This window comes from Triturus cristatus, chromosome 11, assembly GCF_964204655.1.
Source record: "Triturus cristatus chromosome 11, aTriCri1.1, whole genome shotgun sequence".
In the NCBI taxonomy this organism is placed as follows: domain Eukaryota; kingdom Metazoa; phylum Chordata; class Amphibia; order Caudata; family Salamandridae; genus Triturus; species Triturus cristatus.
In genome coordinates, this window is record NC_140594.1 from 273,590,036 (window position 1) to 273,605,274 (window position 15,239).

A 15,239-nucleotide genomic window follows, 5' to 3' on the forward strand; every position below is an offset into this window, starting at 1 on the left:
TCTTCACTCAGAGCAGCAGGCGTAATGTTAGACTAGAGGTACCAACAACAAAAGAGACTGAACCTCCGAATAGCAAACTAGGAAACCATCATTGGACACACAATCTCTTCTCACTGCCCATACATCGACACAACGTAATGCATTCTGGGTAATGTAGTCTTAGTGCCAGTGAACCTAATTAAACTAACAAGAGTGGCCACCATAGTTGTAGGACGTAAGTTTTAAAAATCCGCCGAGCATACATTTCGAGATTAGTGGCATCACATATGGTGGCCCATTGCAGTGTGCACACGCCTTCCTCTATTGACAAATATTACATGGGCAGTAGCAAGTCAAGTGTCTTATCTTATCTTATCTTAAGCAACATTTATAAAGCGCACTGACGCCATAAGTTTCCTGGCGCTAGCAGAGTACAGAGTTTGTAGCGAGATAGGCTAACCAGAGGTGGTGAAGAGCAGGGTTTTTAGGGATTTTCTAAAGTTGAGTAGGGAGCCGCAGGTCTTGATCGACAGTGGAAGGGGGTTCCATAGCTTGGGAGCCAGGTAGGCAAATCTGCGTCCTCCCAGTTTTTTTGTTTAAAGGTTGGGGCTGCCAGCAGATGGAGATGGGCCGCCGAAGGTTGCGAGCCGGAAGGTGCTTCGTAATAAGAGCTTTAATGAAGTCTGGGCTGTTGCCATGGAGGGCTTTGAAAGTCAGGCAGCCGACCTTGAAGGCTGCCCTCTGTGCAATAGGTAGCCAATGCAGTTTGTGCAGCAGAGGCTTTGCGGATTGCCACTTCGGGGTTTTATAGATAAGTCTCGCTGCCTGATTCTGCACTGTCGAAGCAGGAACCTATAGTGAGGGCATCAGAATCAAATGAAAGATTACGTTACCAGCTTTAAATAAGCTTCGCACACTTCAGATGCTGTTTTCAGCTGCAGTAATAAATATCGAGCAGGCCTGAATTTAACTTTATCTCCTGTGTCCTCCCCACCCCACCCCTCCTCCCGTCTGTCCCTGCTTATTTAACTGTTTGTCTTCCTCCCTAAGCATTACTCACTTAAGCTGCTGAAACAAATATAGAATCTCTCCTCGGATATATCGTGATTGCCTTAAAAACATAGATGTCCAGCAGCCGAGGCATACTCCTGCATGCACAATATCATACAAGTCGATCAGTACACATTCAGAACCCAAGCAGTCTTTCCCAACTCTTCGCCCCCCAAAAAACGAAATATACAAAACTCTCACCTGCAACTCAGCACCAACTCAGCATCAGTACAGCACCAGTGCAGAACCCCCTCACTACCAGCCCAGCACCACCACAACATCAGCGCACCACCATCTCAGCATCAGCACAGCACCACCTCTGCATTAGCACAGCACCACCACAAGCGCAACCCCACCTCAGCAGCAATTCAGCACTAACGCAGCACTACTTCAGCATCAACACAGCATTTACTCAGTTTTACTCAGCACCACCTGAGCACCAGTGCAGCAACACCACCTCCACATAACTCAGCATCACTCAGCATCACCTCAGTATCACTCAGCATCACCTGAGCATCATCTCTGCACCAGCACACCACCACTTTAGCACCACCTCACAATAATTCAGCACCACCTGAGTATCATTCAGCATCACCTCCATATTAGCAAACCAGAACTCAGTACCACTCAGCACCACCTCAGTCTCTCCACGGAATCTGGCATCTGTTGATTCTCCCCTAAAGTCTGTCCGCTGCTTGTGTTGTAATTCAGGTACTATTTCCCAACCTCAACCGTCTCGTTGTTTATGTCCCCATCGCATAACAAAACAAAGAAATAAATCAACAATAAATAAACAAGCATTATTTGCCAGCACTGCAAGAACAAAAAACTAGAAGACATTTTTTATGTTAATTCTTTTTTAATCGGGTCATTCAGTTGTACATAATGGCTTCTTAGTTATATAAATATATGGTAACAAAAATGCTTAAACACTTTTTTATCATAACTTTTCAACTTGCTGCACAGCAGCCACAATGCTCTACAACATAGCTTAAAAACATTGGCAAAGCCAAAAGCTCTGGCTAAACACTTATAAGGTCCCAAAGGCGAGACCTATTGGCTATGCCAATGCTTGTTTCACCTACTAAAGGTCTCGCGACCTGCGGGAAAAATCATTCGGACAAGCTTTGGTAATGTTAATAGAGCAAAAAATTCTTACCACCTCCCCACCACATGACACGGTACTAATCAATTCTGTTTCTAGTCGGGCAAGTTTTTGATAAAACTGTTAAATCTGTTCTACCTCTTTTTTCTGCTCATTCAAGAAATATTGCAAGATCTCGCCTCCTCTTAGCCCCATCGTTGAGCCAACATATATTTATAGTCCCTATCCAAACTTTAGCCATAGTTCCCCAAAACTATTGTTTCCAGCTGTACTGCCAAATCTGAATTAATACTGTATTGATCCTGCAAACCGATTTGTACAATCTTTCTTCCAAGCTGCTCTCTAACCATTAGTAACCATGTAAAATAATACCCGTAGTAAGCTTCTTGCTTCTGCTGCAATTTACACTTCTCGTAGCCGCCGTACCTCCCGGTCCCTTCCCCCGACACCCCCTCTCCCTCCCCCTCCCTCCCCTCCCAGACAAAAGGTCTGCGTGATGGAGACAGGAAAGAACATCACAGCGCTCCCACCCCCTAAGCTCTCTCTGCTCTTTATCAAACCAAAAGCGTCAATAAGAAAACAAGAAGAAGGAAAGAGAAAAAGCAGAGGGGAGGAATAAAGAACATATAGTAAGAATGATGCATATAATACCTTTTACTGACACCCAAAAAAAAAAAAGAGAAAGAGAAAAAGAGGACATTCTTATTTAAATTAACCCCACAGTTACATTGATACCTCAGACATTTCTTTTATCTGACTGGCTTTGCTCCAGATACTCTCTAGCCTGAATTTCAGAGGTGAAAAAAGTAACCGGTCCTCTTACAATCGTCTTCAGCCTAGCAGGGGAGAGTAAAAAGGCCTCAAACCAAGCATCCTGAAAAGGCTTAATCCTTTGCCGAAGTCACCATCTACTCTCCACGGAGACATGACAAAAATCTGGGCGTACAAAAAAAGAGGACTCTTTATATTGCCGTCTGGCCTCGGGTCAGGCTTTTAAAAAAATAGCCTGCCTAAGTATGTAATTACCAAAAAAAACTAATATGGCTCTTGGTTGGGTTGTGTCTCTACCAGAGTTTATATGTCTGTTGAAGGGGAACCTGTGGACCCTCTGGACTTCCCGCTCCCATTCCCACCCTGTAAGCTCAGGAAAGGAATCTTTAAGCAGATTTACAATGAAGGAACGAATGTCCTCCCCTTCCAAGCCCTCCTTTATCCCTAAGAAGTGGAGGTTATTCCTCCTCATACGATTTTCCATGTCCTTCAGCTTCCACATAGCATCAGTGAGCTGTGCATCATGGGTTTTGGTATCCTCTTTAATGTCGGAGAACTCCTTTTCGACCACCGTTGTTCTCTCTTCCAAAAAGTTATTCCGCTCCCTGATCTCTGCACAGGTTTTTCCGACTTTCCGTATCGCTCCCGACAGTTTTTTAGAAGCCTGCCTTGCTTTTTTTTCCGTCAGCCCGGGTCTCAGCACTATGTTCTTTTATAGCATCCAATATCATGCTCAATGCAGAATTCATATCTGTTATTCCCTTTGCCTGAGGTGCACCAGTGGGAGATACCGCCTGTTCAGTTGTCAAAACCATTGGGCCGGTTATTCTTGTGTGTGAATAGTCCCACTTCAGGCCGGGACCGGCTGAACGCCTTACTTTTTTTTTCTGGGTCTCGATGTGGCCTTTGCCCCCCCTTAAGATTTATTCGCGATTTCTGTTGCTTCAGCGCTGTTTCTGGTGCTCCCAAAGTGCTGGAGCCTGACGAAGACAAGCTGTTGTCGTGCTCACTGTGGTCCGAGTCGGTTACACCTGATAGTGACTCCTCAGTGAGGGAGTAAACTTATCTGTTCCATCAGAAATAATATCTCATGCTGCTAGTAACAGATCTTCAGAACCTCTGACAGCTCCCATCTCCCCGGAAGCCCCGTCAATTATTAGCACACTGGTTTGGCGGTCAGTCATAACCTCATTATCATCATCCCTGTTGACGCCAAATTCTGTGTCCTTTTCCGTTTCTCTTCCTGTTTCTTTTCCCGATTCCTTTTCCTTCTGAGCAACTTTGCTATTCCTGGCAATCTAGTCCTGTTTTTCCGCGTTTACAAAATTCTCACCCATAACGCCCTTCCGATCGGTACTCAAATTGCGAACAACCATCTCTGAGTCTGAATTGCCAAGAGAAGCAAAAGTTCTCCTCTGCTCATCTTTCTTTTTATTCTTTCCTTTCTTCAACTTTCTTCTCTCTTTCAGGAACGATTTTTAGAGGTATCTCTCAGGTTTAAATTTTGTGCAGCCAATGTATTTTTGCTATTCCAATGTCGACCTTTTGGCGTATGCACACCTTGTCCTTATCTTAACATTGTTACACACCCATGGGTTGTTCCTGATTCTCTCTCTATTTCAAAATTAATAAAGCATTTGAAATTGAATTGCCAAGAGGTTCTATTATGTGTTCCAGCGTACCATCTGCAGTTTGTTTAAAGTATGCAGTAATAGTGGGTTGAGGTGGTATAGAAAGTGTATTTTGCTTTTTCCCCTTCAGAGGCAGCCCCCACTTCTTCTTAAACTTTTGAATTCATCCCTTTCCGCCCCCTGGTGCGCTCGGTCTGAATCCTCCGTCCCCCTACCCCTCCACTCTCTGCTTGCTTTTTAGCGTTGCGGGCACATTAGGTTTGCCTGCCAAAGCCCCAAAACTTAAGGGGGAATCCAGACTGTTACCTTGGCGCAGATATATTTGTGGTGAATTTCTGGATGCTGCTTCTTTCAGCTGCTTTGCCAATTTGGGTGGCATCCTTGCAATTCCCACCAGCACGTCTATCGGTGTTCCACCACTGTCCTTACCGCCTCTATGTAATGTAATGTAATGTAATGTAATGAGGTGCTTATATAGCGCTCTATCACCCGACGGGTATCTATGCACGCAGGAGTCTGAGATCTCAGCCGGCACTGCAGTGCAAGATCGCCTGCCCTGTCCCAGTCCCAGCCAGAACATCTGTGTAGACCCCCGGACCCCGGGCACCGTCGAGTCAGATCCAGACAAAAACTCAAGCGAAATCCTCAAGTCTGTGAAATCAGGTGAGTGTGTTCTGTTATGCTTGATGGAGCGCGGGACACAAAGCACGGAGCAGAGCGGGGGGAAGGAGCTGCTGCTGCAGTAATCACGCTGCCTCCATCTTGCCTCCGATTGTTTGTAACTTTGTATGTATTGTATGTGTATATATAATTTTTGGATGAAAAAAAACTAAAAGATCTTTGGTCTCAACCTGATATGAAATAAGAAATAAAATATGGTTCTGACCTGGAATGAATTATGAATGTGACTGTATTAAAAAATAGAATTAATTTGGAATGGATTGAGATCCTATACATAAGAGTAATTAAAGGTACTCTAGTGTAATATTTTTGATATCTGTTCCTCCATATCACATTGTTTTTTTAACCTAAATCCATACTGGGCCAGTGTAGAATGTTATTCTCATTGGCCCAATTTTCCAGGTGATCCAAAATTATTTACACCAATTCTTTTGCAGTTGCATCAATTAAAGATATTGGGTCATGACATTGAGGATCACCCCATCGCTCTTATTGAAAATCGGGGCGATTATAGCTTTGGACCAGTATTCCGGGGGATCTGTGGAAATCACACTCAGTGATACATTCACCAGGATTGGGGCCCAGATGTTATATTACTCTTAAAGAGATCAATTGTGACCCTGTCTGGTCCTGGTGCTTTATTACACGGGCACCTACCCACCGCCGACCTCATTCATTCATTTCTCTGAGTTTCCAATCCACATCCCTTCTCTAAGTAAGCTTGGACTACTCTCTCTATTGTATTTGATCCCTGAGGATCAAATACTGAAGGACCAAAAAACATTTTTATCAAACAGAACTATTCCACTGACATCTGTAGGATAAACAGAAAATGTTTACATGCAGGCCTGTAAACCATAAAGAGACTGGTGTGTTGATATGGTGTGTCTAGTCAGTACCTTGCTAGTTACTGTTCAGCCTGAGCGCTTAGCAAAAGTAGAGTTGTGTTACCTTTCCTGGAGTCTGAAATACTTCTGGAGATAAATATTTTTACAAATGGTGTGGAAAAATCTCAGTTCACTCACTGATACCTCAGAAGAACTATTGCCTACTTAAGCCCAGACTATATTGAAAAATATCCTTAGTATTTTCATCCTTGCTTTGAGCACTCCGCAGGGGCTCCCTCTACCAATGGGAAATATCTTCGCCCTGCTTTAGAATCGTCACTGGGAAACTCCTCTTGGTTCAGTCTCAACCATTCTCTATTTGACAGGGGCTGTCACTTTATTTTCTTACACAGTAAAACTTAAATGCTCAGCCTCTCATCAGTAAGTATCCCATCTCATGCAGAGGTCGACATCAGTAGCAAAGTCTCGGAAAAAAGTAATCTGTTTCTTTTTATGTCTGGCTTAACAGCACAGCTGTGTTTCACCTATTGTTACCAGCGCTTTAAAATATATAGAGTGAAATTTGGCTCCACCCAGAGGAGTATTGCACTCTCACTTTATGCTAATGGCTGTTTGTCTACCCTAGCGCCTTATATCGAGTGCCCTGTTCTGCAGTGAGAGTCTATTTTGCGTGTCAAACGTAATTATTTTTGCATGGATGCATGGTGTACAGAAAGTAGTTAGTTTTTTCACTGCAGTGGGCTTTTTAGGTCTCGCACCTGCGTTGCAGTGCGTAAAACTGCTCGTGCAGCGCGAGACCTGTTGTACGGGGTTTAGAAAGCTACCCACACACTTGTGCGTGTGGGTTTGCTTTCCCAGTCTGGTTATATTTAAGTCAGGCCTCAAAATGCAAACCAGATCTATAGGCTTTGTCAATTCTTTGGTTATTTCCTGGCTCTCTAGACAGCGTAAATCCTTACACAACCCGTGTTTGAGCGCTATAAGAAATTCCAAGTATTAAACAGTAATACAACTTTGAAAAGATGAATGCATCAGCAAAGCAAAGCAACATAAAGGGACGACACATCATCACAGAATATCATATGTGTAGGAAAAGACAATGAAGACCGAAGAATATATATATGAAACAGGAATGTTTAGATGTTTTGCTGATGTTGCAGTGAGCATTTGAGTGCTTTGCTAAACAGGAGGTTTGTCACGAGATCAATCACTCCTATTTTGTGCAAGAGTAAATATATGTTGGTGGCTTCCACATTAAAATGAATTATCTCAATTCTTCTTTATATATTTGAAAATAGAGTCTTATGTAGATTGCAAACAACATTGCCCAGTTTAGTGCCTCTGTAGCAAACAATAAAGGATGGATTCCTCAAACAAACCTACCCTTCACACACGCCAGTCGTGCTTCTTCTCTGCGATTGCCCTTCTGATGAGAAACAAATACAACAAGGCGGTCGTACTTGTGTACTGCTCCCACTGGTCTATATAATGGCATATTTGCATATGGATGTTACCCTTCCGAAATGACACAGATCAGCTAAACGACGATGAAAATGCATCTTTATCTAAACATAAAACATTTTTAGAAGCCTGATGGAGGGAGGAATGCTGTTCGATTCCCAATAAGGTGTTTTTAATACTGGTTTGTGTTCATATACGCTGTACAGTGAATGGACAGCACAAATACTGCACGGAGAATAGCTAAATAACTTTGCTGTATTATAAAATCGGCTGAATTCTGCTTAACAAAACTGCCTGGAGAAAGCCCTGGATGAGGTGCACCAAAAGGGTGAAACATTTGTTGGCTATAATCCTTTTACTCTTGGCATTTGAAAGTAATGTACTATGCTCTAAAACCCTGTTCAGGGGGCAATTGGACACCAACTGTGGGAGATGGGGTCCTGTGCCGTTGGTGTCCTTGGGTCCTACTAAGTCTCTTCAAACTGGGCAAAGTACAACCCCTTCTGCACTTGATTCTCAGTGGCAAGACAAGGAGGCTTCTTGGGGAGGTAGTGTGGAGTGTTCATGCTCAGTTCTCTACAGTCAATCAACAGACAGAAATTCCAGTGTCTAACTCAGTGCTTAGTTTTCAAAGAAAGAAAGTACTTTTAATCACACAGCTGTACGAAGTACTACTTGAGGTAATACGTTGTACATGTTGGTGTCCCTGGGTGCAATTCGTATCCGTGGGGTCTCCCTTCTCTGAAATCAGTAAACAGTGTGACTTAAACACACATGCAGCCTTTTCTAGCTCACAGTCAAATATGGACTCCATGCTCAGTCTAACCCCCTTGTGATACTAAGTAGGTACGCTTGAGTCCTTGAGGCCTTGGGCAGCCCTCCCACGTGACTAATGCGAGGGCTGTGACGAGTAAGCAGAAGCAGAGTGCAGACCACATTTGTCTGTGCTCGCACCCAGCCTCAGTCTTTTGAGCCCTTGGTGCCACCAAAAGCACTGACCCTGCCTCGGCGGTCTCCAATGGTGGGGTGGGCAAAAAACAATTCAAGCCCAACTCAAGCTAACTGTAGTCACAGCAGTTGTATTCCCAATTGGACTAGAGGGAGGTCAGATCCTAACCAGGCCCACGATGATCACTGTAGTTGTAATCCCCTTCCGGGGCTACAACAATCACAGCAGCTCCGACCCTTGTCCACGTCTACAATGATCACACAAGTTGCAGCACCAACTGGGCCCATTATGATCATAGAAGTTTCAGCCTCTCATCCAGGCCTATGATGATCATACATGTAGCAGCTCTGACTCAGCCTACAATGATCACTTAAGGTTTTGTCTGAAACTTAAAACTATTGCACTTTCCTCTTCAAATTAGGACTTAGTGCCAACTTACTTTCCTCCTGCTGAATGGTTTCCCTTAGATAGGTTATTAGTGTGCTTTAGAATAGAAATGATACTCAGACCAATTCCCATTGAATAAGAATGATTCTAGCATTTCTATTCATAAGTTTTTGCTACCGCCTTTGAATGAATTTAATCTTTGTAAAATGTATTGTTTACCTTGGCATATAATAAGCTGATTCTGTGTTTTCATTGTATACGTTAAGGATTCCAAAGAGGGTCAACATAATTTAAGGTAAATATGGCAGTATGTATACTTTAAGACATTAAGTGAATTGATTCTTCATAGACAACATGTATACTGTGGGGGGGGGGGGGAGTAGGATGATTGAATCCACACTCTCTTGTCTCGTGACTCTTATGAACAGAAAATCAAATGATGACCATAGCAGCAACTCTGGGACTCAAGAAGAACAAATGCGGAACTATAGACCTCTGAGAGACTGAAAAGAAGTACCACAATAGTAGCCTGAAACACGAACCCCACCACCGAACCGATGCCCCCCACTGCCACCCTCCGCACCTGGACCCCAGTCAGCACCGAAGACACAACACGCACAATGAACACCATCCACTCCGGATCCCCTACGGACCCCTGCCCACACCACATCTTCAACACGGCCGACCACATCATCGCACCCCACCTCCGCGATATCATCAGCGCCTCCTTCAACACCGCCACCTTCCCGGAGTGCTGGAAACACGCCGAGATCAGTGCCCTGCTGAAGAAACCAACTGCAGACCCCTCCGACCTCAAGAACTACCGCCCCATCTCACTCCTCCCGTTTCCTGCCAAAGTCATCGAGAAGACCATCAACAGACAGCTAGCCGCCTTCCTCGAGACCAACGGATCCCTTGACCACTCACAATCCGGCTTCCGAGCCAACCACAGCACGGAGACCGCCCTCATCGCAGCCACAGACGACATCAGATCCCTAATGGACAACGGGGAAACTGCGGCCCTCATCCTCCTGGACCTCTCCGCAGCGTTCGACACTGTCTGCCACCGCACCCTGGTACAGCGCCTGAACAACACCGGCATCCAGGAGAAGGCCCTGGAGTGGATCACCTCATTCCTCGCCGGAAGAACCCAGAGAGTCCGCCTCCCCCCGTTCCGGTCAGCGGCCACCAAAGTCATCTGCGGCGTTCCACAAGGGTCATCGCTCAGCCCACCCTCTTCAACGTCTACATGAGCCCCCTCGCAACCATCGCACGTCAACACAACCTCAAGATCATCACCTACGCCGACGACACCCAGCTGATCCTCTCCCTCACCAGCGACCCGGACGCCGCCAGCCTACACGAAGGGATGAAAGACGTCGCCGAATGGATGAAGAACAGCCGCCTGAAACTGAACTCAGACAAGACGGAGGTCCTCATCCTGGGATCATCACCCTCCGCCTGGGACGACTCCTGGTGGCCCCCCGCCCTGGGAGCCACCCCCAAGCCAACGGACCACGCATGCAACCTAGGCTTCATCCTGGACTCCTCCCTCTCGATGACCAGACAAGTCAACGCCGTCTCGTCTTCATGCTTCAACACCCTGCGCATGCTTCGAAAGATCTTCCGGTGGATCCCCACCGAGACCAGGAAGACGGTCACCCAGGCCCTCGTCACCAGTCGGCTGGACTACGGGAACGCCCTCTACGCCGGCACCGCCGCCAAACTCCAGAAGAAACTCCAACGGATCCAGAACGCCTCAGCACGACTCATCCTGGACATCCCCCGACACAGCCACATCTCCGGACACCTGAGAGACCTGCACTGGCTCCCCGTCAACAAAAGAATCACGTTCCGACTCCTCACCCACGCACACAAGGCCCTCCACGACCTGGGCCCCAAGTTCCTCAACAGCCGCCTGACCTTCCACAAGCCCACCCGCCAGCTCCGCTCCGCCAGCCTCGCTCTCGCCACCGTCCCCCGCATCCGCAGAGCCACCGCCGGAGGAAGATCCTTCTCCTACCTGGCAGCCAAGACATGGAACTCCCTCCCCATCCACCTCCGGACAACGCAAGACCATCTCACCTTCAGGAAGCAACTCAAGACCTGGCTGTTCGAGCAGTAGCGATCCCCCCCCCCCCCAGCGCCTTGAGACCCTCCAGGTGAGCAGTGCGCTATACAAATGCCTATGATTGATTGATTGATAACATATACTTTATACAAATAACCCGTGGTATATACTAAAGACTTCGTTTTTCTACCAAGGAGTCAAAATAGGAAAATTTAGTGCTGGTAAATCAGTCTGTGCCTTGTAGTTAGAGAAATTGATGGGGTGTCAATACCGAACCTTATAAGCTGTGAGGATACTGTAAAAATAAAATATGCTAGCAATAGTCACTTGTTCAGAAGTGAAAATTACAGGCATTGCTACTGCTTTGAACTAAGTTATAATCAAAATGCCATAAACGTGAATGTTACCTGTTACGACTTAAGAAACATACATATGTGAATTGGGCGCTTTGTGGCATTCTTATCAGTCAATGTTGCTGTTTGGTAGTCTTATTGCCTAACACAAGATCTCTGCTCATCAATAGATGGCTGTTGGCATAAGTTATTGGAGACAGCCCAAATCTTTGTTAAATACAAAAAGCCCCAATTCTCTGATTTTGAAAAAAGGTGCTTCTGTCTGCGTTTGTGTCCACCTGTCCTGAACCATTGAATCCTTCATGATTTGACTCTCTATAGGCAAAAAGCCTAGAAACGCTCTCCTCGGTTCGAAAGACAGCATGATGAGTCAAACTTTGTAATTTCAACCTAAGCAAATGTACATGTTCATGTTCACTATAGGGTTTTTGATGTATCGCATTCTTACGATATAGGAGGTTATTTGAATGGTTTTGATGACGTTACCACCTGGACAATGAATGTTCATTGGTCCCTTATGTGTTAATGGTTGGCAATAGTAAGTAAGTGCTTGAAGTTGCTTAGTTCCCCAGGGATTTAGAGCACATAGGAAAGAGCGGGTAGTGCGGTGTTAACTTCTTTCCTTTTCTGCTTTGATAGGTCAGCTTCAAACAGGCAAGAGAGTGGACCCTGAGATTTATGTGAAACTCATACAGAACTGGTCGCCAAGACAGAACTTCTCCACGTGTTTTACGGAGCTCCAGAGGGATTTCATTGTCTCCCGCCCCACCAAAGTCAAGAGTCTGATCCGACTGGTGAAGCACTGGTACAAAACGGTACGGATTTACAACACAGTGTGACTGGGACAGGGTATGTGGTAAAAGCAGTGTGTTGTAAATCCAGGAGTATTCTGCACTACTGAGAGGGCACTAGTAGAGGACGCTCACACATGAATTCCTCAACACCGAAAGGGCATTGCTGGAGAAAACCACATTGCATGCATTCTGTAGCACTGATAAGTGACTGCTGGGAGGAAGGTCACACTTCAAAGCCCTGGAACAAGGACAGGTTAGCGGAGCAGTGGCATAATGAAACTTAAGGGGCCCCCCTGCAAAGTACATGGAGGGGCCCCCCGTTCCCCTCGTCAGTCAAGAGCTCTCAGGCCAGTGACCCGCCATACTGTAGGGGCCCACCCCAGCCATAAAAAAAGGATTCTGGTTCCTCCATTGGTCACATCGTCCCTTTCATTGGGCAATCTACATATATCAGTAAATACTGCTGCTGCGCCCTCCAGCAAAGTTACATAACACTGCCTCCAGCCGGCCCACCAAACACATCCTTCTACTTGATGACCCACCTTCAAGCGAAGCCCATTCAGTTAATCACCTCCAAACACAGACCACTGCCTCTGTGCCTTCTACTAACGCATCCATTAACTCTACTCTCACCTCTACGAAAGCCGCAGTTATGCTTTTCCGCCCACCTTTAAAACCACCCCTCAGATGTCACTGCAAACCAGTGACCGCCGCCCACTGCTCCCCTGTCCACCACCGACAGAAAGACTGATGGCCGTTCCCCATCTAACCACTGCCTACCAGTAAAGACAGAGCGTTTCAGCTGCTGCCCTCCCCAATGCCACTGTAGCAGTTTAAAACATGTTAAACAATCTCCTCAACTGACCACACCAAAACAGTTCTTCCTGCTAGCCTCTACGGCATCAAAGCCGTTCCTGCTACCTTTCATCCTCTGTATGATGCACACAATAATATTACATGTACAAAGGGTCCGATTTATGTTTCCTCACGCCAACATTAATTTACACTATCTACCCCACAAAACTATGCCTCCTGTCAAAGGCAAACCTGATCCCATATGTAGCACCAGTCAGCAAGTACCCCAAGGACAAACACCAGAGAAAATGCTCGATTCATGTAATTAAACCTACAGTGACAACGTAGCATTTCCCCACCCACTGTCAGCCCAGCGAAGTCTGCAACCGCACAGTAGCCATCAATACCTGCAACATCTAAAGCGCATTTCCACTTCCTTTCATTGGCTGCTCCTGATACATATACTTATCACTGCTGGGCGGCATCTACCACAGACCACAGCATTCTTTGTCTCCCTAAGACTAACCGAATGCTGTCGGTGAACGCTTCTCTTCCCCTTTCCTTACTAATAACTAATGGAGGATAACGAAAAAAATCTATAGTATTTTCTTATGCAAATAGCGTATCAAGCACTTGCTGCCCACAGTCCTCACCAGATCCACACGTATCAATATTCTGCTATCGCACCTTCCTGTCAACCCTATCATTATCTGGAGATGTTTTTTATCCCTTCTGTCAATTGGGAAAAGCAATACCTTGCACGAAAACGCGTCCCTTTAAAACCTTTGCTACTTATACAGGCTGGCAAAGCACTTATTTGTTTTACTAACTGTCATTGTAAAGCAAACAGGTAACTAATTCTAGGATTGGAATTACTGCTTAGAAGTGTGGAAGTTAATACTGAGACATAGAATGATTTTTTGCATGTCTGCCAGACACTTGTTCCTCCTTGCATGTGCACACAATGCTACAATACAATTTAGCTTAACAAATTGTTCAGAAATGTACCGGAAGGTAAAGAAATAGTCCATATTATTTTTACAAAGAAAAATAGACAAACGTCCACTTTATACCTAATTACATAAAAGCCTTAGCGTGCACAGCTTGTCCAAATCCACGCCACCTAACACATTTAAGTGTGGTGATCCGCATCACCGCACTGAAATGCAAAATGACGCATAACAGGCATCGCACATCATCGGGTACCAGTGCTGCTAATCAATCCTGGTGTAGTATTATTTCCATGTGGCCGCCGTCTGTTTTCTGATACTTCCCCTGTCTCCTAAACGCGATGCTGTAAATTTTGTTATGCAGTACAGCTGCCTGTGTGGTAGTCCTGTAATGAATGTCCCTTTTCTATGCCCACGACATTTTTCCGTATTTCCGTAGTATGTCCATAAAGTTAGGTCTCGCGAGGATTTGTTGCAGGCGCGTGCCATGCACCGGCAGCCCTACGATGTCAGCCTTTTCGAGTGTGACATATGCAAGGACTGGTTCCTGACGGAAGCTAGGGGCTTGAGAAGGGCACCGGAGTTCTGGTGTGGGTGATGTGACCCGGGATAACCTCCGCATCCCTGTGGGGAGCGATGTGCAAAAACGGCTGCTCTGCAATGGAGAAGCCCGGATCTAAGATTCCAACACGATGACACCACAGCGCTGAAATGCCCAATTTCATTGCTGTTTTGTTGTTGGGGGAACGGAAATAACGATGAGTAAGTATTAAAGGAATAACATGCGGGAGTCTGTTTCCAGGCTGATTCCTACTTGTTTTCTTCAAAACTTTCACATTGCGGTAATAGCTACTTTCAGCAGCAGACATACCGGAATGAAAAACAAAAACGTTAATTGTGAAGGTCCCGTAACTCCTGTGACCTAGGTGTATTGGTAACTCTTACCTGGATCAGAGCGTTGATTTCGTCAGATGCAAGATAGATATATAGCTGCACTGATTAGGGGTGTTACATTGAGTAATTGCTAAATGAGTGACAACGGTTTCCGAAAGCATTACTGTACCCAGGTGACATTGTATTGATACCGCACAATACACTCTCAGAGTGCATAGACATAACCTCCCCTCCCCTTACTGCCATTAATTATTGCTCCTAAGAGGGTTAGCACCTCCAGTCATCTCTTGTAGTTCTACCTGTTACTGTGGTCAGTCACCTCGCAGCCATCCAACACCTGTTGGCCGTTCTGCGGTCCTCAATGCTCCTCTTTTGACTAGAGTCCATCAAGAGACATGCTCTAACAGTCTACTATATTGCCTCATCCAGCCTCTCAAGTTCGGGCCTCTGCCTGCTGGTCGCAGGCCTGTGAGGCCCAATTTACACACACACACAGAAGAGGCCTCAGGTCCCCCTCCGT

At 45.8% G+C, this 15,239-nt stretch overlaps 1 protein-coding gene across 3 annotated transcripts in view; it reads left to right on the forward strand.

The window, feature by feature from the left end:
- Positions 1–15,239, forward strand: part of LOC146784010 (2'-5'-oligoadenylate synthase 1-like) — a 323,524-nt gene that overhangs the window by 248,230 nt on the left and 60,055 nt on the right. For all 3 annotated transcript variants that reach the window (XM_085633235.1, XM_085633233.1, XM_085633234.1), the window contains exon 4: positions 11,926–12,101. In XM_085633235.1, coding sequence (XP_085489361.1) covers positions 11,926–12,101 — 176 coding nt within the window. The remainder of the gene's footprint in view (positions 1–11,925; positions 12,102–15,239) is intronic.